At 54.3% G+C, this 22,863-nt stretch overlaps 1 protein-coding gene across 3 annotated transcripts; it reads left to right on the plus strand.

Moving 5' to 3' along the window:
* Positions 1 to 274: 274 nt before the first annotated feature.
* On the plus strand, positions 275 to 21,167 carry LOC133341268 (midkine-B-like). Of its 3 annotated transcripts, none has more exons than XM_061549767.1 (5): positions 275 to 626; positions 9,660 to 9,730; positions 10,802 to 11,023; positions 14,139 to 14,300; positions 14,715 to 21,167. In XM_061549767.1, the coding sequence occupies exons 2-5, from the start codon at positions 9,661 to 9,663 to the stop codon at positions 14,855 to 14,857; spliced, it is 597 nt and encodes a 198-aa protein (XP_061405751.1). In that variant the 5' UTR covers positions 275 to 626; position 9,660; the 3' UTR covers positions 14,858 to 21,167. The 3 variants fall into 3 exon arrangements, with proteins under 3 accessions (XP_061405751.1, XP_061405760.1, XP_061405769.1); XM_061549776.1 differs by having other exon boundaries at positions 277 to 626; positions 10,805 to 11,023; XM_061549785.1 differs by lacking the exon at positions 275 to 626 and adding an exon at positions 1,691 to 1,782 and having other exon boundaries at positions 10,805 to 11,023.
* The last annotated feature ends 1,696 nt before the right edge of the window (positions 21,168 to 22,863 follow it).

Consider the following 22,863-nt stretch of genomic DNA (forward strand, 5'->3'; position numbering starts at 1 on the left):
TCAGCACTCGCGCGCCGCTCAGCACTCGCGCGCCGCTCAGCACACACGCGCCGCTCAGCACTCACGCGCCGCTCAGCACACACGCGCCGCTCAGCACACACGCGCCGCTCAGCACACACGCGCCGCTCAGCACACACGCGCCGCTCAGCACTCACGCGCCGCTCAGCACACACGCGCCGCTCAGCACTCACGCGCCGCTCAGCACTCACGCGCCGCTCAGCACACACGCGCCGCTCAGCACACACGCGCCGCTCAGCACACACGCGCCGCTCAGCACACACGCGCCGCTCAGCACACACGCGCCGCTCAGCACACACGCGCCGCTCAGCACTCACGCGCCGCTCAGCACACACGCGCCGCTCAGCACTCACGCGCCGCTCAGCACACACGCGCCGCTCAGCACTCACGCGCCGCTCAGCACACACGCGCCGCTCAGCACACACGCGCCGCGCGGGGCCGTCAAACAGCGAGCGGCGCTCCGTCACTGCCCCCCCCCCTCCTGACGCCCTCGCTGCTGACACTGCCGCTGTTGTCGGTCAGCAGCAGCAGCAGTGAGAGCCAGCGGCGGCGGCGACGGCTGCAGGAGACTTCGCAGCAGCAGCAGCAGCGAGGCGCTCCCGTCCAAGGTACCAGCGCCAAATCACGGATCGCGCTCCGAGCGCGGCGCGTTGAACGCGCGCAGTCCGTTCTGTGCGTTGGCTCTGTGTGTTGGCTCTGCGTCGGCGCGTTCGTGCTGCTGCTGTTGTTGTTGTGCACGCGCATGCTGCTGTTGTTGTGCACGCGCGTGTGTTCAGTAATGGATGCTTTCACTACCACCACCACCTTGGTCCTATGGTCTATGCGCCTGTATGGGAGACCGTGTTTATGTGTTGATCTGTTTTCGCATGTACACGTGTCATCACTGCACGTGTGCGCGCGTGTGTGTGTGCGCGTGTGTGTGTACATGTGTGTGTGTACGCGTGTGTGTGTGCGCGTGTACGCGTGTTTGTACGTGTGTGTACGTGTGTGTGTACGTGTGTGTGTGCGTGTACGCGTGTTTGTACGTGTGTGTGTACGTATGTGTGTACGTGTGTGTGTGTGTACGCGTGTGTGTGTGTACGCGTGTGTGTGTGTGTACGCGTGTGCGTGTACGAGTCTTTGTACGTGTGTGTGTACGTGTGTGTGTACGCGTGTGTGTACGTGTGTGTGTACGCGTGTGTGTGCGTGTACGCGTGTGCGTGTACGCGTGTGCGTGTACGTGTGTGTGTACGCGTGTGTGTGTGTGCGTGTACGCGTGTGTGTGTACGAGTGTGTGTAGGCGTGTGTGTGTGTACGTGTGGGTGTACTCGTGTGTGTGTACGAGTGTGTGTGTACGAGTGTGTGTACGCGTGTGTGTGTACGTGTGTGTGTGTACGTGTGTGTGTGTGTGCGTGTACGCTTGTGTGTGTGTACGTGTGCGTGTACGCGTGTGTGTACGTGTACGCGTGTGTGCGTGTACGCGTGTGTGTGTGTACGTGTGTGTGTGTACGAGTGTGTGTACGCGTGTGTGTGTGTACGTGTGTGTGTGTACGTGTGTGTACGTGTGTGTACGCGTGTGTGTGTGTGTGTACGTGTGTGTGTGCGTGTGTGTGTGTACGTGTGTGTATCGGTTAGCGCGCTGCTCTACGACCACTGCCACCCGAGTTCGATTCCCGCTCACGACCAACCAACACCAGTGACGATTATCTGAACCGGTCCTGGGCCTCCTCTAGGTCGACTCGGCCTCAAATGAGTACCCGGTGCGGTGTGTAAACGTCGCCACCGGTGAGACAAAGGCGGCCGGGCGTGGTGTTGGCCACCCCCCCCCCTCGTGTGCGGTGCCGACCTTCATCGGAGCTGCTCGTAAACAGCACTTGCCCCAGCAGTCTGTTACAGGCTACACGGGGGATCTTTGTCTCTGTATACGGCCCAGTAATGGTGACCGCGTGCCGCATGCATCGTGTGCGTGCCACGTGAGACCCGAGTGATACCCCAGCCAGTCCTAGACCTGTCCCTCCCTCTACCCAACGTCTCCTAGGTAGACTCGACCTTAAATGAGTGCCTGGCGCCGCGCGTGTAAACAACGACACTGGGGAGACAAAGGCGGCCGGGCGCGACTGCATCGCCCTGTCGCGACTGCATCTCCCTGTCGTGCCCTCTTTACCGACCTTTATTCAAAATAAATAAATATATGTGGTGCTGCTCACGCCACTTGCCCGAACAATCTGCGCAGGCTACACGGGGGATCTTTGTTGCCGCGGTGCTGTCGGGCAGGCGTGGCGCGCGGAGCGAACATGGCTGGGTGGGTGTGGGGAGCGGTGGCGTCGCGGTTAGCGCTTCGCTGCGTTCACCAACCCCGCCAGCCCCGGGTTCGATTCCCGCTCACGGCCACCAACACCGGTGACGATTATCTGAACCGGTTCCGGGCCTCGCCTAGGTCGACTCAGCCTCGAATGAGTACCTGGTGCGGCGTGTAAACATTGGGGAGACGAATGCGGCGGGGCGTGGTGCTGGCCCCCCTCGTGTGCCGTGTCGGCCTTCCGAGGTGCTGCTCTCGCCAACAGCACTTGCCCCAACAGTCTGTCGAGGCTACACGGGGGACCTGTGTCTTTGTGCGTACTGTAAACGTGCACGCGCGCCTTGCTGGCTCATGGGCGCTGTCCCAACAATGGCTGGTGCTGAACGGCGGCATTGTTGTGATTGTTGTTGTGATTGTTGTTGTGATTGTTGTGATTGTTGTTGTTGACGACCCGGAGTCTCGCGGCTCTTGTTCAGGAGGGTCCTGCCAAGTTTTGACAGTAGGAGCGGGGGCGGGGAAGGCCGATGATTGTTGCCATTGTATATATACCCCATGTATGCTTATACATTGTGTATGCTTATGCATGGTCTATAATACAATTTATAAGTATATACGATGTATGTCATGGGATCATGTATAATATACATTGTATATACAATATCTAATTATGTATAATTATATATTGTATATTATACATGCGTATACAATGTATAATATGTATACATTATGTATACATTGGATGCAATGTATACACAATATATACATATACATTGTGTATACTTATGCACTGTATATTATACATTGTGTATACAATCGCAACTCTTTTATATACGATGTATGTGTATATTGTATACACAGTGTACACACAATGTTTCTAATTACCATTCCTATACTTTGCACTCCGATCGTGTGTTTGTGTTGTTGTGACGTTCTCACCGCCTACTGGACATCTGTAAAAAAATATCTTAAAAGCTCATCGGATTTCTCCTGCAGTATAAAAACAGATTCCGATTCGAGTGATGTTAGCGAGTAGCAGCACCGATGAAGGCCAGCACGGCTCGCTAGCGGGTGGGTGGCCAGCACCACGCCCGGCCGCCTTTGTCTCCCCCGGTGCTGATGTTTTAACACACCGCACCAGCGACTCATGTAAGGCTGAGTCGACCTAGAGGAGGCCCAGGATCGGTTCATAACTACACCTACACTAATGCACAACAAAACAACGATCCCCGTATAGCCTTAACAGACAGTAGAGGCAAGTGCTGTTAGCGAGCACATAATGAAGGCTGGAATGGTACACGAGGGGGTGGGTGGCCAACACCACGCACGGCCGCCTTTGTGGGGGGTGCTTTGGCCCCAACTCGCAGCTTCAGCCACCAGGGAAGAGTGGCCAAGGCACCTCCGGTGACCAAAGCTACGAGACGGGCTCCCCCTCCCCCTTGACAACCGCCATGAGATTTGTTTTGAACAACAGTGCGTCAAGGAACAAGGCCACTTATTTAAAAAGCAGTTAATTTTGTTTATGTAAATGCTCTCATTTACGTTCCACGTTTTATCTAAGTTAATTAGAGCGGTAACGTTTGGCTTCCGCCAAGCTAATATCGTGGCCCCACTTGAGCGATTAGGGCACCCCGTGAGCTGAGAATGTCTTTACTGCGCCGCTCAATCCACTGTGCATGGAACAGCGGGCACACAATGCATCACACACAGCATCACACAGCAGCAACAGCAGCAGCAGCTACAACAGGGCGCGCGTTCAACACAGAGTGTATTTACAACACGTGCGAGTTCAATCTTGACTGAAAGGTTTCGTGACTGCAGGAATTCAGATTATTTGGGTCTTTCGCTAAAGTCACGTAGCTATGTGCGATCGAAACGTCGTATTTTTTGTTTTTTGTTATTGTATTTGAACCTCTCTACGTGACTTTACGGAAAGACCCAAAGAAGACTCGTGAGTTACATGACCATTCATTTTGCTTCGTCTCAAGAGCTGGTGACTTGTGGATGACAAACGACACCGCCGCCACGCACGTGCTGTGTGCGTTTCGCTCTTCAACAGACGCGCACACGCAGCGCTCGCACCGTTCGTGCCGACACTCATCGACAGCGACGGACACATCGCAGTCCACGCACAGATTCCAACTCTCCTGCCTCCACCGTTTAACCCGGGGATGCAAATGCTGCTCGCCCTGAGCGTGCTCCGAGAGGCCAGGGCTGACAACAATCACGCGAACACACGAGACAAAGACACCGATCACCCCGCATCACCAGGCGCCTTCACCAGACTGCCGGGGCCAAGGTCGCTTCTGAAAAGAAGCTGACAGCCCAGACGGCCTTACCTGATGAGAAATAAAAAACATGGTTGAGTTCTAATTGTATTTGGAGCTTTCGTGACTACAGGAATCGCTCTTTCGGTGAAGTCACGTGGAAAGGAAATTAATTAAATAATAGAATACGACGTTTCGATTGCAACACAAACAGCCGTCATCAGGCACACACAGACAGACACACAAGCAGAGAGAGAGACAACACAGAGACACACAGACAGACACACACGCAGAGAGAGAGACAACACAGAGACACACAGACAGACACACAAGCAGAGAGAGAGAGAACACAGAGACACACAGACAGACACACACGCAGAGAGAGAGAGAGACACCACAGAGACACACAGACAGACACACACGCAGAGAGAGAGAGAGAGACAACACAGAGACACACAGACAGACACACACGCAGAGAGAGAGAGACAACACAGAGACACACAGACAGACACAAGCAGAGAGAGAGACAACACAGAGACACACAGACAGACACACACGCAGAGAGAGAGAGACAACACAGAGACACACAGACAGACACACACGCAGAGAGAGACAACACAGAGACACACAGACAGACACAAGCAGAGAGAGAGAGACAACACAGAGACACACAGACAGACACACAAGCAGAGAGAGAGAGACAACACAGAAACACACAGACAGACACACACGCAGAGAGAGACAACACAGAGACACACAGACAGACACAAGCAGAGAGAGAGACAACACAGAGACACACAGACAGACACGCACGCAGAGAGAGAGAGAACACAGAGACACACATACAGACACACACGCAGAGAGAGAGAGACAACACAGAGACACACAGACAGACACACACGCAGAGAGAGAGACAACACAGAGACACACATACAGACATACACGCAGAGAGAGAGAGAGACAACACAGAGACACACAGACAGACATACACGCAGAGAGAGAGAGAGAGAGAGACAACACAGAGACACACAGACAGACACACACGCAGAGAGAGAGACAACACAGAGACACACAGACAGACACACACGCAGAGAGAGAGAGACAACACAGAGACACACAGACAGACACACAAGCAGAGAGAGAGAGAGAGACAACACAGAGACACACAGACAGACACACACGCAGAGAGAGAGACAACACAGAGACACACAGACAGACATACACGCAGAGAGAGAGAGACAACACAGATACACACAGACAGACACACACGCAGAGAGAGAGACAACACAGAGACACACAGACAGACACACACGCAGAGAGAGAGACAACACAGAGACACACAGACAGACACACACGCAGAGAGAGAGAGAGATAACACAGAGACACACAGACAGACACACACGCAGAGAGAGAGAGATAACACAGAGACACACAGACAGACACACACGCAGAGAGAGAGAGAGAGAACACAGAGACACACAGACAGACACACACGCAGAGAGAGATAACACAGAGACACGGTTGATTGTGTTGCAATCGAAACGTCGTATTCGTTCTTACTATTTATTTATTTATTTTCTTTCTACGTGACTTTACCGAAACAACCAAAGAGTTATATTTGTATATTTTACGCGATTTGTTTACCATTCCTATACTTTGCACTCCGATCGTGTGTTTGTGTTGTTGTTGTGACGTTCTCACCCCCTACTCGACATCTGTGAAAAAAATATCTTAAAATCTCATCGGATTTCTCCTGCAGTATAAAGCCAGATTCTGATTCGAGTGATGTTAGCGAGTAGCAGCACCGATGAAGGCCAGCACGGCTCACTAGCGGGTGGGTGGCCAGCACCACGCCCGGCCGCCTTTCTCTCCCCCGGTGCTGATGTTTTAACACACCGCACCAGGTACTCATTTGAGGCTGAGTCGACCTAGGGGAGGCCCAGGACCGGTTCAGATAGTTGTCACTGGTGTTGGCCAGTGACGATCAATGCGCGTGGACACACACCCGCACGACGACACAGATCCTCCTGCGTAGACTTGCCACTCTGAAGAAAAATAATGAATTAATCAACCCATGAGACTCGGTGAGCGTTTGGGTCTCTGCTGGGTTTAAAAAAACAACACGCGCAACATCACCCCCACCCCTCTCTACCCCCTCCACCCCCCACCCCACTCTACCCCCTCCACACCCCACCCCACCCCTCTCTACCCCCTCCACACCCCCACCCACCCTTCTCTACCCCCTCCAAACCCCGCCCCACCTCTCTCTACCCCCTCCACACCCCCACCCACCCCTCTCTACCCCCTCCACACCCCACCCCACCCCTCTCTACCCCCTCCACACCCCACCCCTCTCTACCCCCTCCACACCCCCACCCACCCCTCTCTACCTCTTCCACACCCCCACCCCACCCCTCTCTACCCCCTCCACCCCCCACCCCCCACCCCACCCCTCTCTACCCCTTCCACCCCCCACCCCACCCCTCTCTACCCCTTCCACACCGCCACCCACCCCTCTCTACCCCCTCCACACCCCCCACCCACCCCTCTCTACCCCTTCCACACCCCCACCCCACCCCTCTCTACCCCCTCCACCCCCCACCCCACCCCTCTCTACCCCTTCCACACCCCCACCCCACCCCTCTCTACCCCTTCCACACCGCCACCTACCCCTCTCTACCCCTTCCACACCCCCACCCCACCCCTCTCTACCCCCTCCACACCCCCACCCACCCCTCTCTACCCCTTCCACACCCCCACCCCACCCCTCTCTACCCCCTCCACCCCCCACCCCACCCCTCTCTACCCCTTCCACACCGCCACCCACCCCTCTCTACCCCTTCCACACCCCCACCCCACCCCTCTCTACCCCTTCCACACCCCCACCCCACCCCTCTCTACCCCTTCCACACCCCCACCCACCCCTCTCTACCCCTTCCACACCCCCCACCCACCCCTATCTACCCCTTCCACACCCCCACCCCACCCCTCTCTACCCCTTCCACACCGCCACCCACCCCTCTCTACCCCTTCCACACCCCCCACCCACCCCTCTCTACCCCTTCCACACCCCCACCCACCCCTCTCTACCCCTTCCACACCCCCCACCCACCCCTATCTACCCCTTCCACACCCCCACCCCACCCCTCTCTACCCCTTCCACACCGCCACCCACCCCTCTCTACCCCTTCCACACCCCCACCCCACCCCTCTCTACCCCTTCCACACCCCCACCCACCCCTCTCTACCCCTTCCACACCCCCCACCCACCCCTCTCTACCCCTTCCACACCCCCCACCCACCCCTCTCTACCCCTTCCACACCCCCCACCCACCCCTCTCTACCCCTTCCACACCCCCCACCCACCCCTCTCTACCCCTTCCACACCCCCCACCCACCCCTCTCTACCCCTTCCACACCCCCCACCCACCCCTATCTACCCCTTCCACACCGCCACCCCCGTGGAATTGCAGAGAGCCGCGGATCGCCGCCGCTGCTGCTGCTGGTCGCTCTAAATGAATCGCAAATGCCGCTGGCACACACAATAGACGCGCGCGCGCACACGAACGGGCTCACGCGGCCACGTGGGGGGGAGGGGTGGGGGGAGGTGTGGGGGGGAGGTGTGGGGGGGGAGGTGTGGGGGGGGGAGGTGTGGGGGGAGGTGTGGGGGGGTGTGGAGGGGAGGTGTGGGGGGAGGAGTGGGGGGGGGGGACGTGTGGGGGGGGAGAGAGATTTATCTGTGAGGATGGAGGAGGGTGGGAGGGGGTCTTGCTACGGCCTTGGAACGAGAGTCTCCATGGAGAGAGGCTTTTCCCGTCCGCGCCTGGGGATGGGAGTTTGACAGCGGCGGGTGACTGAGCCTGAATGTGTGTTGTGTGTGCGTTTGTGAACGCGTGTCTGTGTGTGAACATGTGTGTGTGTGTGAACGTGTGTGTGTGGGGAGCGGTGGTGTAGCGGTTAGCGCGCTGCGCTACGAACCCGGCGACCCGAGTTCAATTGCCGCTCATGGCCACAAACACCAGTGAAGATTATCTGAACCGGTCCGGGGCGTCCCCTAGGTCGACTCAGCCTCAAATGATCACTTGGGGCGGTGTGTAAACGCTGGGGAGACAAAGGCGGCCGGGCGTGGTGCTGGCAACCCATGGCGTCGTGTGTCGTGCCGGCCTTCACAGGTGCTCGCTAACGGCACTTGCCCCTACAATCTGTTGAGGCTATATGGGGGATCTTTGTCTTTGCGTAGGGCTAATGATGAATGTTGCTTGAATATGACATGTGGTGATGCGGGCGATGGGAACTGTACACGCGTGAAGCATGTGGATGTGCATCGTCCTAATGATTGCGGCGTGTGTGTGTGTGTGTAATTGGCGTGGGGGCGGATGCGGTGATGGCAAAAGGAGAGCGTGTGTCTTGGCGTGATGATTGTGGCACGGGAATTTGACAGCGGCGCGTGTGTGTATCATGGGTAATGGGGGGAGATGGCTGCGGTGTGATACCTATTTAATAATACATGGCGCATCATAGAGGGTGCCTCACGATGTGGTTTGTATTCAGTGTGTGCGAGGGGCTGGTAGCTGCCCCACCTGGTACGACATTGACCAAATACCACGGTGGAAACACCCCACTGAGACGTGGAGCTGAGTGGACTTGCCGATGACCGGTACCAGCGGTGTCAAAATCGGCCTCTGTGGAGGAGGAGGCTCGTGAAGGACGCTACTGGGTAGTCGGAGGCAGTCGCCCTCCAACAACAACGGAGGGCGGTGGAACGACGCTCACAACAACGAGCGGAGCGCCGGGCGGATACAACGCAGGGAGTTGGCAGTGTAGGGAGCACAGGTGGTGCGTCTGCCAGTCGTCTCAGTCAGTCATCCCATGTCACCTGGGTCTGTCCCGTGACCTCCTGCCAGCGAGCCTTCGACGCTTCACTTCGCTTCAAAGTGCACCTAGCCTGGCGAACGGCGGCTGTTGTTTCCGCTATGCGTAAGCATCGGCGCTGGGGGTGACGAACGAACTTGCTGTTGATAATCGGAGTGATGGAGATGACGATGGTATCGATGTTGGTGATGATGGTTCTGATGATGTGTGACACTGTGCTCGTGCAGAATGCAGGCCCACGTGTGCATCGCTGTGCTGCTGCTGGAGCTGTCCGCTGTGGTGCATTGTGGGAAACTCGGTGAGAGGGCAGCACTCGCCTCGTGGTGACGTCACTCTGCACGTGCAGTGGCGCCGTGTGTCTCCACGCGCCCCGCGTCCTTTCTCAAACACGGAGACGACCGCGGCCTTCCCTCCATGCAGTTAGCTCTGTCCGTGATGTTACTCACGAATTTGATCATCCATCAATGTTAGTCTATGGGCAATGTTAGTCTATGGGCAATGTTAGTCCATGGGCAATGTTAGTCTATGGGCTAGGCTAGTCTATGGGCAATGTTAGTCTATGGGCAATGCTAGTCCATGGGCAATGTTTGTCCATGGGCAATGTTAGTCTATGGGCTAGGCTAGTCTATGGGCAATGTTAGTCTATGGTCAAGGTTAGTCTATGGGCAATGTTAGTCTATGGTCAAGGTTAGTCTATGGGAAATGTTAGTCCATGGGCAATGTTAGTCTATGGGCTAGGCTAGTCTATGGGCAATGTTAGTCTATGGGCAATGCTAGTCCATGGGCAATGTTTGTCCATGGGCAATGTTAGTCTATGGGCTAGGCTAGTCTATGGGCAATGTTAGTCTATGGGCTAGGCTAGTCTATGGGCAATGTTAGTCTATGGTCAAGGTTAGTCTATGGGCAATGTTAGTCCATGGGCAATGTTTGTCCATGGGCAATTTTAGTCTATGGGCAATGTTAGTCTATGGGCAATGTTAGTCTATGGGCAAGGTTAGTCTATGGGCAATGTTAGTCCACGGGCAATGTTTGTCCATGGACAAGGTTAGTCAATGGGCATCTGATCTCGCAAGCTAAGCAGGCTGAAGCTTGCTTCAAGCTTGGTTACCTTGGCTTGACCATGAAATGGCATTCGCTGAGTTGCAACTCCATCGCAGGTGGTGGACGTTTCCGGGTTCTCTACATCCCAAACAAAGCTGAGCTGGGTTACCACCCTGCTTAGCTTTGGAAATCAGAGATGGTATATCAGTGCATTCAGGGTGATTTGGTCGCAGGCTATAAAATTATCTGAGCCATGAATTATTCAATATGAACGAATCAATCCATCAATGCCCCCCCATTCCCCCTCCGCCCGCCCCTCCCTGCCCAGCAGCAGACGGAGAGGTCCCCGCGGAGGCCCCGGGCGGGGTGAGCGGGGGGGTCGTGGCGGCCGGGTGTGGGCCCTGGCAGTGGGGGCCGTGCGTGCCCACGGCGGGTGACTGCGGCCCGGGGAGCCGCGAGAGCACCCGGGGGGGCCCGGGGGGGCCCTGCCCCCTCGAGACGCAGCGCTTCCGCTGCAAGTTCCCCTGCAACTGGAAGAAGGAGTTTGGAGGTGAGCGAGCCGGCGAGCGTGCAGGCGCTGCCACTGCACCGGGTGGGAGCGGGTGGGGACGGCAATTGGACAAGGGGTGGTACCATTCCATATGTTGCACCAGGGCCCATGCCAGACGCGGTGTGTACGTGCATGTGTTGAACTCCTTTCGCGCCGTACTTAGCCAGCCGTCCTAATGGAAGGTGCGGGGGAAGGACAACAAACGAAACATAAGGCAGGGATGGGGAAGCATTTCTGAATCGTGATTTAAATTCGTAAAGTGGCGCATTTCATCCGTAGATCCCACCAATGCACCACCGTGAATGGAAAGCCAGGAAATTAACAGACTCTGCAGGGTGAACGGCCAGAACGAGGGGCTAGAGGCCACTTTAAAGAGGTGAGAGATTCAGGCCAGACTTAAATATCAGACTCGGGTTACGAGACTCTCCACACCTCCGATTAGCACGGTTGGCTACGAACGGTGCGAAAGAAGCTTAGCATACAGGGACTCCTCTACTTACGAACGAGGTAGGTTCCAGAGGTCTGTTAATAAGTCGATTTGTTCGCAAGTCCAACTTTACTGTTGTCGATTCCAAACGTTGTCTGACGTGTACACTAAACACGGGGAATGGCTTTAAAAGTTGTATAATCCCCTGTAGATGTAGATGTCACTGGTTCTTCACGTTATGCAGATGTAGATGCCACTGGTTTTTCACGTTCTGTAGATGTCGATGCCACTGGTTTTTCACGTTCTGCAGATGTAGTTGCCACTAGTTCTTCACGTTCTCAGATGTAGATGTCACCGGTTCTTCACGTTCTCAGATGTAGATTCCACTGGTTCTTCACGTTCTGCAGATGTAGATGCCACTGGTTCTTCACGTTCTGCAGATGTAGTTTCCACTGGTTATTCACGTTCTGTAGATGTACATGCGACTGGTTCTTCACGTTCTGCAGATGTAGATGCCACCACCGCCATCTATTATTGCGCGAGGCGGTTAAACTTACGACTATCGGTCCAAACAGGCAACTGGACATTCGGGACAGATTTGTTCGTATCTCTGAAAGATCGTAAGTCGAGTGTTCGTAAGTAGAGGAGTTCCTGGCCACACAATCTGCTTCACGCACGGAGGGAGTGTCGTTGGGGAGGTCGTGTATCTGTCGGGGTGCACAAACCTCGTCCTCACAGGCCACGATCGCGGCAGTGGCGCTCACAACATCGCCATGAAATTACCAGCCTCGTGCACGATCCGGACCACAGAGTACAACCTGTAATTGCCTCGGCCGCGCTGTGGGTTAACTCGTGGCTGGCCGGCCTCTGGTGGGTGTTGAGGTTGGCCCGTGGCACCGTGGTTCGCAATCGGCGAGTTCAAAGTGCAGTCAGAGGTCAACTCGGCTGTCGATGCCTCCCGGGTCGATAAAATCAGTACCGCTTTGTGAGAAGTCAAGAGTGGATATTTTGTGGATTGCATCAACCTCGCAAATCTGAGTGTTGGATTTGCATCGCTGGCTCAGGGAAACCACATTGACTTTTTTTGGGCACTTAATTACTCGCATCAGCTGTCAGGGACATTTGAACAAATAAGTAATTTTACGGTCAATTGAACGTTTTTAATAACAGAGGGCAGAGTCTCCGATTGGCTGTGGAGAGCAGTGAGAGGATTGTGGGAGTGAGTGGGGAATTGCGTTGGAGTGAGCGATGGGTGTGTGGGGAGAACACAGCGGGAAGGGATGTCATCTCTCCTGCTCAGGGCAGACGAGAAATGATGAGAGCCGGGAGGCACGCGGGGAGACAAGGAGAGATGGATGCAGAAGAGAGACACAGATAGACACATAGAGAGAGACACAGAGAGACATAGAGTGAGACACAGAGAGAGAGAGATAGAGACATAGGGAGAGACACAGAGAGACACAGAGAGAGACACACATAGAGAGAGACGCTGAGATATGGAGATACAGGCACAGAGAGAGGCATGGGGGCTGTGTGTGGGGGGTGGGGGCTGTGTGTGTGTGTGGTGGTGGCTGTGTGTGTGTGGGGTGGTGGCTGTGTGTGTGTGGTGGGGGCTGTGTGTGGGGTGGTGGCTGTGTGTGGGGGGTGGGGGCTGTGTGTGTGTGGGGTGGTGGCTGTGTGTGGGGTGGGGGCTGTGTGTGTGGTGGGGGCTGTGTGTGGGGTGGGGGCTGTGTGTGGGGGGTGGTGGCTGTGTGTGTGTGGGGTGGGGGCTGTGTGTGGGGTGGGGGCTGTGTGTGTGGTGGTGGCTGTGTGTGGGGTGGGGGCTGTGTGTGGGGGGTGGGGGCTGTGTGTGTGTGGGGTGGGGGCTGTGTGTGTGGGGTGGTGGCTGTGTGTGGTGGTGGCTGTGTGTGGGGTGGTGGCTGTGTGTGGGGTGGGGGCTGTGTGTGTGTGGGGTGGGGGCTGTGTGTGGGGTGGGGTGGGGGCTGTGTGTGGGGCTGTGTGTGTGTGGGGTGGGGGCTGTGTGTGGGGTGGGGGCTGTGTGTGTGTGGGGTGGGGGCTGTGTGTGTGTGGGGTGGGGGCTGTGTGTGGGGTGGGGGCTGTGTGTGTGTGGGGTGGGGGCTGTGTGTGGGGTGGGGTGGGGGCTGTGTGTGGGGTGGGGGCTGTGTGTGTGTGGGGTGGGGGCTGTGTGTGTGTGGGGTGGGGGCTGTGTGTGTGTGGGGTGGGGGCTGTGTGTGTGTGGGGTGGGGGCTGTGTGTGGGGTGGGGTGGGGGCTGTGTGTGGGGTGGGGGCTGTGTGTGTGTGGGGTGGGGGCTGTGTGTGTGTGGGGTGGGGGCTGTGTGTGGGGGGTGGGGGCTGCTGTGTGTGGGGGGTGGGGGCTGCTGTGTGTGGGGGGTGGGGGCTGCGTTGTGAACGCGGCCTTCGGCTCACGGCCAACACCGCCAGTGACGATTTTCTGAATCGGTCCTGGGCCTCCCCTAGGTCGACTCAGCCTCAAATGAGTATCTTGTACGATGTGTAGTAAAACATCGCCACCAGAGGGAGACAAAGGCGGACGGGCGTGGTGCTGGCCACACCCCCGCCGCCACCCCCTGGTGTGCCGCTCGCAAACAGCACTTGACCCACCGGTCTGTCGAGGCTATCCGGCGGGGGCGTGGGAGTGTGCGTGATCTTTTGTCTTTGTGTTCGCAGCCGACTGCAAGTACCACTTCGAGTCGTGGGGGGAGTGCGAGCGAGAGGCGCGCGTCAAGTGGCGCACCGGGACCCTGAAGCGCGCCCTGCACGGCGCCGCGTGCGCCACCAGCGTGCGAGCGCGCAAGCCGTGCTCGCCGCAGCGCCCCGCGGGCACGCGAGGTGGGGAGGGAGACGCGGGGAGGGAGACACGGGGAGGGAGACACGGGGAGAGGGACACGGGGAGGGAGACACGGGGAGAAGGACACGGGTAGGGAGACACGGGTAGGGAGACACGGGGAGAGGGACACGGGGAGGGAGACACGGGGAGAGGGACACGGGGAGGGAGTCACGGGGAGAGAGACACGGGGAGGGAGACACGGGGAAAAGTCACGGTCATGGCAGGGGGTGATGGGGGAGGTGATGGGGGGGGGGTGATGGGGGGTAGTGAGGGGGGTGATGGGGGGGTGATGGGTGGGGGGTGATGGGAGGGGTGATGGGGAGGGGTGATGGGGGGGTAATGGGGATGGGGGTGGGTGATGGGGGGGGGGTGATGGGGGGGTGATGATGCCACTCTCTTCTGACTGTCGCCTGCAGGCCCCAAAATCCGCAAGCAAAAGGGGGGCAAGCGGGGCCGGGGGGGTCCCGCTGAGCGTCGCCGCGAGGGCCCAGGCGGTGACGGGGACACGATGACCACCACCACCACCACCACGACCACGCGGGAGACCGGGACCCGCTGAGGCCCGCCGGGTGGCGGGGGAGGGGGCCCAGGTCGGAGCCTCGGCTTGGGGGGGCGGGGGTCAGCGTAGGTCGTGAGATGTAGGGGGGGGGTCGTCTAGGCCAGCAGGGGACTTGGGGGTGGTGGGGGGTGGATGGATGAGTGATCCACCACCACCACCCCCCCATAAACCCTCACGTTTTATTAATAATTGAATGCTTCGCTGACAGAGTAACAACTAATTATAGCAATGGCTAAACACGACAGCGAGGACACTGTGAGATGGGGACGGCACTGCGGCAGAGTCAACTGCACGCCTTCGTGTCTCTTCATCACTCATCGTTCGCTTCCATCGCGATTTGCAAAAAACAACTTTGACGCCTGTTCAATCGTGTTGTGCAACAATTAGCTGCCCTTCAGAGAATTCTGTTTTTTTATTGTAATTCATACCACATTACATTTGGCCCGATCACTGACATTAAAGCTAAAGATTAGGGTTAAGGCCATTTCAATATATATATAAAAACATTGGAATAATTTCCAAGAAAGAAGTAGCGGCTGTCATTCTCTTTAACGAAGAACGGGGGGCCCAAAGCACGAGGAATCAGTTCGTGGCATTTTGGCGGAATGATATTTTGTGTTAGAACGATAGACATGCCAGTTCTCGTTGTTCAATACGGAGTGACTATTTCCACGAGGTGCAGACTGCTGTGTGCAGGGCTGGATCGGTCACAATTCACGACTTGCAATTCCAGACGTCAGCGCTCGTGGCTGTGACCACTCACAACAAGTTTTGATTGGGCTTAACGATGATGCCATCTCCTGGTCCAGGGTTCATTGCTGCAGTGGGCGGTGGTGGTGCCACTGACACACACTTACGCACACACATCACACACACGCACACACGCATGTGTGTGTGTGTGGGTTTTGGATGGTGTAGCGGTTCGTGCGCTGCGCTACGAAACCCGGGGTCCCGAGTTCGATTCCCCTTCATGGCTTCCCCTAGGTCGACTCAGCCTCAAATGAATACCTGGTGCGTATGTAAACGTCGCCACTGGGGAGACGAAGGCGGCCGGGCGTGGTGCTGGCCACCCACCCCCTCGTGTGCCGTTCCAGCCTTCATAGGTGCTCGCTCACAGCACTTGCCCCAACAGTCTGTTGAAGCTATACGGGGGGGGGGGCTCCCTTTGTCTTGGGATGGCTCACAACCTTGAACCTTGGTCAGTCTGCGTGTGAGGCTTGCATCGTGACGTCACTCCACTCGCCCCTCGTCCCGAGCTTGCGATTGGCTGCCGGGTTTAGCTCGCAGAATGGCCCCGTACCAAAAGTGCTGCGGGCGAATTGGCGTGAAGCATTGGTGGTGAATTGCGATGTCGGTTCGGTGCAAGACAAATCAATGTCATCACGATCCAATCCCGCCAAGCGTGCGTCCTGCCCTGCGCCGTCTCAATCAGCAGCGTAGGCAGCGTTCCCTTTGCCACGCATCGAACGAATTCGCGACAACTCAGAGGGTCCGCATTGCTTAAAACATCAAACGCATCGCCGACGCTGCGATCCACACACAGCGGCAGCCACCGCCTCGGATTGGTTGACATTCGACTGTGACGCCATCGAAACAAACCGTTGCTCCCCAACCCCCTTCCGCCCCATGCCACGTGACCTGGGAGACGGGGCCCAGGTCTGTCGCCCTGCAGGGGCCACGCGCTGACCGGCACCGCGCGCGATGGGCTCTGAAGTCTCGTGGCCCCTCGACTGCCTCTTTGTTTGTTTGAGCGCGCGGTGTAAACCTGGCAAGTGTTGCTTGGGTCGCGGAACGTGGTGTCGTGGCCATCTCGTCAAGTCTCGTGTGCGTTCGTGTCGTGCTTTTAGGGTTATTTTAGGGTTGTTTACGCATAATGTAGCATAATAACGTCACGATATACTCGATGTAACACTACGTGTGTGAATATTAACACGGCTTGCCGGGGCCGCGTGCTGCCGTGCTGCGTAGCACAAGTTTGTGACATCGTGTGCCGCCTCCCGGCTCGCGCGCTGACGCGTCCCGTGATTGTGCTTGTGACGCCGCCTGACCCACATCGTGTTGTCTTCCTGTTACCGCCCTCAAAACCCCAACAACCTCTCCTCAATTAACCGCCCATTCTCCTCCAAAGCAGCAGCAGCAGCAGGGTCTCCATTCGACTGTGTGTGTGTGTGCGTTGAACTTTTTCCTCGCACCGTACGTAGCCAACCGCGCTAATCGGAGGTGTCGGGGGAAGGACAACAAACTCAACACAAAAAGCAGTTCTAGAGAAATGAGTTTTCAATCATTGGCAAGAGGGGTGCCACGGAGGCTAAGAGATGTTAACTACTTCGCCTGGTATACGGGAGGTCGTAGGTTCGATCCCGACCCAGGCGATGCCTGCTGTATATTTGGAGCTTGCGTTCTTCTCTCCTCGTGGAATTTTCTCCAGGTCCTCCGGTTTTCCTCTTCACATTTAGAATCAATATCACGCGTTCAGAGTATTTGGCTGCTATAAATTTACACGTGATAAGCTCACTTCGTTGAGCTATAATTTGTGATGGACAGGTCGCTTCTGAAGAAGAGCTTAGTGGGCCTTACCTGGTGAAATTAAAATATATTTTTAGTTTTTTCACGAGAGACGGCGACCTGATTCACTGTCGTCGTCCGCGTGGAAATCCCGCGACGATTCGCAACAGGACAGCTTACCGGGGATGGAATGGAAAGTTTGCCAAGTGCTTTCACATTTACAGCATAATATTACGTGCATTCATATAGAACCGCGTAATAGATACCACCCACCCCAATAAACGTCACAAATGCACAAAACTAACACTGGAACACAAAACTAAAAGACGACGTCAAATATCGCCCCCACCTCCCCAAGTGGTGAACACGGGGTCGCCGCTGACGCCGCAGAGGCCAGGGGTCAGGGGTCGTGTGAGCGCGTGGCGTGCGTGGAGGAAGGGGTCGCTAAGTCTCACCATGAGCTCGCAATCGATGCCCTCAATCAATTGCCATTGGGTCCAATTTCACAAATTCGCAAATCACCACTCGGGTTTCATGTTGAAATGGCAGTGTGGGGGTGGGAAGGGATGGTGGGTGTGGGGTGTCCTGATGTCATGGCAGGATCGTCGTGTCTGACTCATGCTGTTCGCAGCCCATGGCACGCGAATGAATTGTTATCTAACTGGGCATCTGTGCAAAATGGCTTCAGAGCTCAGCGGATTCCTCCAGTCTAAATAAAGATTCGGCTTTGGAATTTGCCATCTCAACTTAACTGTTTTAATTACCAGGTAAAGCCCACTGAGCTATTAATATGACCCTAGCTAATATCTGTGCTGGAGAACATCTGTACAGTCGCAGGGCGGACGCGGCTTATAGCCGAGCAGCTCATTGAAATAAACATTATATTTTAAAATACCGATATGAATAATTAACATATACATACATAACATCTAAATTAAACATGAACATCTAAAATAATTTTCAGAGGCGACCTGGCCACACGTGATGATAGTTCATCGAAGTGGAAGTGGCTGATATCATCGTCGTCATCACACGTGGCAATTTATAGCCGCAGCCAAATAACGTGGAGGACAAAACCGGAGGTCGTGGAGAAAAATCCACGCGACCACCACGGGGAGAGAGAACACGCGGACTGCAAATATACAACCGGCATCGCGAGGGCGAGGAATCGAACCCACGGAACTCCTGCGTCTCAGGCGAGGGGGATCACGTCTCGGCAACCCTTGAGTGTGAGCACAACTGATCAGGAGCGATACGCGTGCGGAAAGAAAATGTGTAAAATGAAGCCTAATCTGTGCATTTCAAGTGGTAACGGCTGCGTTCCGGACTAAGCAGGCAGAAACACAACATTCTCAAGGATAAACAGTTACACTGATGACAATGTTGGAATAATTAACTCATCCCAGCCACAACAGGGACGCGATCACTCCACCCCACTCACCCAGATCTGCACTCCCAGTGCACAGCTGGTGAACAAAATTTGGCGTTCTCTCGCACGTCAATTCACTCAAGACAGCTCGGAGTTCGTTGCCTTGATCCGCGGTGACCTCTGCAGGATGACATAATGCCAAGTCTCATTGGTAAAAGCGGGCGCAGAGTCGCCGTTGATTTGATGGATCCAGAATAAGGATAATCGAGCGTGAGGTCTCAGCCAAGCCCTCTCAAATCGCCGCTGCGCAATGATTCGGGGAATTGTTTTTGGGAAACCTAATTTTGTTTATAGTCTCTCAAAGATGCGTGTTCAGGATGCATTGCGACACGGAAGGAGGAACACAAGAATCGGAGAACACGCACCCGTTAAGGAATCGAAGTGTTTAGAAAAGTGAGCTTTGGCTGGACACGTAGCCAGAAGGAATGTCGCCCGGTGGTCAAGACTCGTGAATGAGTGGCTCCCTGCCGCTTCTCTCCCGCTTGTCTTTAGCTGCTGGGTGACAGGGCGGCAGGCGAGAGGAAGGGCGATCTGAGAGGCCATCAGAACCTTCCGAGGTGGCCTTATCTGGTATTTTGTCCTCCCAAAACCTGTCAGCGGGCCCTGCGGGGACATGGCGATGCGCGTGTTAATCTGTCGGGACGTAAGCAGCATCACAGCCCTCTGTGATGCTGCTTACTGGGGGTCTGCTAATGCAATTTAACCACACCTAGAAAACTAGCTGCGGGGAGCTGGCCATGATGAAGGCTCTCGCACCGTGTGGGCAGCTCTCCCAGTAGATTGAAGCACAGTGGACGGGGCAACTGGCATCGGGCTGCCAACATCTACGTGCGTGGCTCCGAAGGGAGGGCAGCGCCGCTGAGGTTTGTGGACAGAGCCGGAGGCGTCTCTTCCTCGAACCTTGGCGCTGCCCCATGGCTTTAGATTATTTGGAGGCACAAAGACCCTACAGATTTATTATAGTTTTTTTTGGCCGTGAGCACGCCCCCCCCTACCCCCCCCAGCGCTGACTGGGAGTGGTGCTGGGGGGGGGGGGCGCTTTCAGCATCAGTGACGTTTGATGGATAGCGTTTCGCGGCGAATTCTTGGAAAATCGGCCGTTAGCCACTCAGCCCGTGCCAAAAGTGGTTGTTAGAGCACTTACTGGGGGCGATGTGGGTCGCGCCTGGGCGCATTTGAATTCAATGTGCGGAAAAGTTTAAAAAAAATGCATGGCTTAAAAAAAATCAGTATAGCACGCGTTGGCGTTGTAACAAGCCAGGGTGGTGAATGTTTCTTTCGGGGTTTTTTGAGCCGTTCCAAGATTATTCGTTTCTCTACTAGAATACGTTCGCTCCCCATTACTATTTGACGAAATGCAAGCGCGATCCCGGTTCAAGCCTGGCCTAGCACCCGAGACCAGACAAGATCGGGCTGATTGCGGGTTGATTTGAGCGCAGGCGCCGGGAGGTGTGGGGTTTGCAGGCACGTTTAAAAAAAAATCTCCGGCACAAAAAAGCGTGAAAAATGCATCAATCAATTTTTATCCGCAAAAAAACAAACCTATAACTTTGCAAAACGAATAGAAAATGGAACGTGGCACTTCGCCATTTGACATCAATAAACCTTTACTCTAAGTGCCCCTTTACAATCAGTGAGTGTCGATAATTGTGGCTGTTGATGCTAGAACCAGACAGGCATGGTTGAGTCACCATTGTGTGGATCCAAACTCGAAATCCGCTGGTGAAATAATTGTTGCTTGAGTTGCTGACGGAACCAGTCAAAAGCTACATTCTCCCGCACGTGTATAATGCAGCTGAGTGATTTGAGATTTTAAGTCCTGCTCCTTCCACTCATTTGCTTGTGGCTTTCGGAATCTCTCTCTACGTGCGAGATCCTTTCACAAAGACGCCGGCTATCGCGTGGCATTCCTTCCGTTTAACTCTGTCCATGATGCTGCTCAAGAACTTTGTATGACATACTTTCAGTTGCATCCAATGGTTCGAATTGCTTTTGGAACCATCGAATGGAAGAAGAAGAAAACCCAGGGTGCTTAATTGGAATTTAATTCATAGGTGAACTCCCAAATAAATAAGTCAATTAAATATGAACATGAAACTCTGTACCGGGTCCATCACTTTTGGCCTTGTTTACCAATCATAGATTCAGACAAAAATGTGTTAATTGGGTTTTTAAATTTGGACCGCTGGGTTTGAGGTGGGACCCGTTTTGAAAGGTGACACCAGAGTTGTCAGTTGGAGGCTGAGGGGGAAGGTGGCGTTAATGGTGGGGGGAGGTGTGAGTCCATGGTCTGTGCCATTAGCGAGGTTGTTGCTGTGTTGATGTTGACATCCTGTATCCGTAGCTGGTTATTTGTAGTTGAATAAAATAATGGTGAACTTATGGAGTGAGTTTTATCTTTTGTACAACAGTGAGGTTTTTTTTTGTTGCTGCCCGAAATAACCAACAATAAATGTAGCATATAAGGTGTCAAAAGTAGGCATCACAAATTTTTTTAAATATGTAACGTTTTTCAGATTGTTCCCGAGCAAATAATTGCAGAGTTGCCTTTTACTTATATCTGTTATTATTATAATGTGTTGTGTTTGTTATGTGTGTTGCTGAATTTGTTGTGTTTATGAGTTGTTGACTGCCGCAACATCAACAACCAACCCCAGCCTGCTCCGCAACTGGCATTATCTCATGTCACCAGCTGCCAAACGACGCCATCAGCTGTGCCACACGTGGTATAGTGATGCCACTTCGCATCGCCCGTCCTGGGAATGCAACACACTATTCAAGCGAACAGATAAGCAGGTGATGTCTTCTTCATGTATCTGTCTGCCCACAACAAAGACACAGATCCCCCGTATAGCCTTAACAGACTGTAGGGGCAAGTGCTGTTAGCGAGCACCTCTGTCTGCCCACACACACACGCGCACACAAATAGATTTGTATACGACCCATCGGCCCCACGGCTTTCTGGGAGTGAATCATTTCAGGAGTATGGATTGAGCACGAGCAACTTCTGAACCCGATTTGGCAAGCATTGTCTCATGGCAGAGGCACATTGTCTGCTGATCTGTTTTTGTTATTTAAATTCTCCACAACGACGCTAATGACACGTCCCGGTGAGCCTCCATGAGCTTAGCGAGTAGTGTAAACATAGCCTAAGTGTATTTAGTTTAGCCAGGTGGTATACCTCAAGAGACCAGGATAGTCTTATTTGCAAGAGTGACCCGGGTAAGCAAAATGACAAAATTAAAACAAATACAATTTATCGGGTAGGTTTTGCGACCAATAGTTTGCATTCAGAATAGATGTTTTGGCTCAGATCGATTTGTGAGGAAAATTACAATGTTGTGTCGTCCACCTTCCTCCACCCGATACGGCCAAATAAACTAAGTTGTCACTTGAACGGATGCGCCAATTTAAAACTGTAAACTAAAGCATTCTTTTTTTATTTTACCAGGTAAATCCCATTGGGCTGTGTAGCTCTTTTTTCAAAAGCGACTTGGCCACAAATGATAGCTCAACGAAGTGGCTAACCTCATGGAAATGTAAAGCAACCCAATATTCTAAACGCGCGTTGATACTAAATGTAGAGGGAAAAACTAGAGAAAAAATCCACGTGACCGCGGAGAAACCATGCAAACTCCAAACATATAGGTGTCAGGATCGGGATCGAGCTCACGACCTCCTGTATACCAGGCGAGATAGTTAACATCTTGCCACTGGTTGCGCCCTTCAGTGATTATCACTTCAGCACACCGGTATGTTGGAGAGCGATCCACAAACATTTAACCATTTGTTTTTGGCTATTTTCTGAGGGCCATTTGTCTAGATGTTGCATGCCTTTCAACCAAGGCCGTAATTATAATATATATTGGGGGGAACACATGCCCCCCAATATTCAAATATGCTGAAAATGTCCCCCCCAATATATTGCTATTAAATTGTTTTCTGTTTATATGTTCGTGGTTATGGTTGTACTTTATTAATCCCTAATCTCTGCCATTGCATACAATGAAACAAGAAGAAACAACAGAGCAATGTAATACAATATCCATACCCTCTGGAAGATTTGGTCTCG

Source organism: Lethenteron reissneri, chromosome 2 (genome assembly GCF_015708825.2).
Source record: "Lethenteron reissneri isolate LAM-NWPU_2019-01 chromosome 2, ASM1570882v1, whole genome shotgun sequence".
NCBI classification, from domain to species: domain Eukaryota; kingdom Metazoa; phylum Chordata; class Hyperoartia; order Petromyzontiformes; family Petromyzontidae; genus Lethenteron; species Lethenteron reissneri.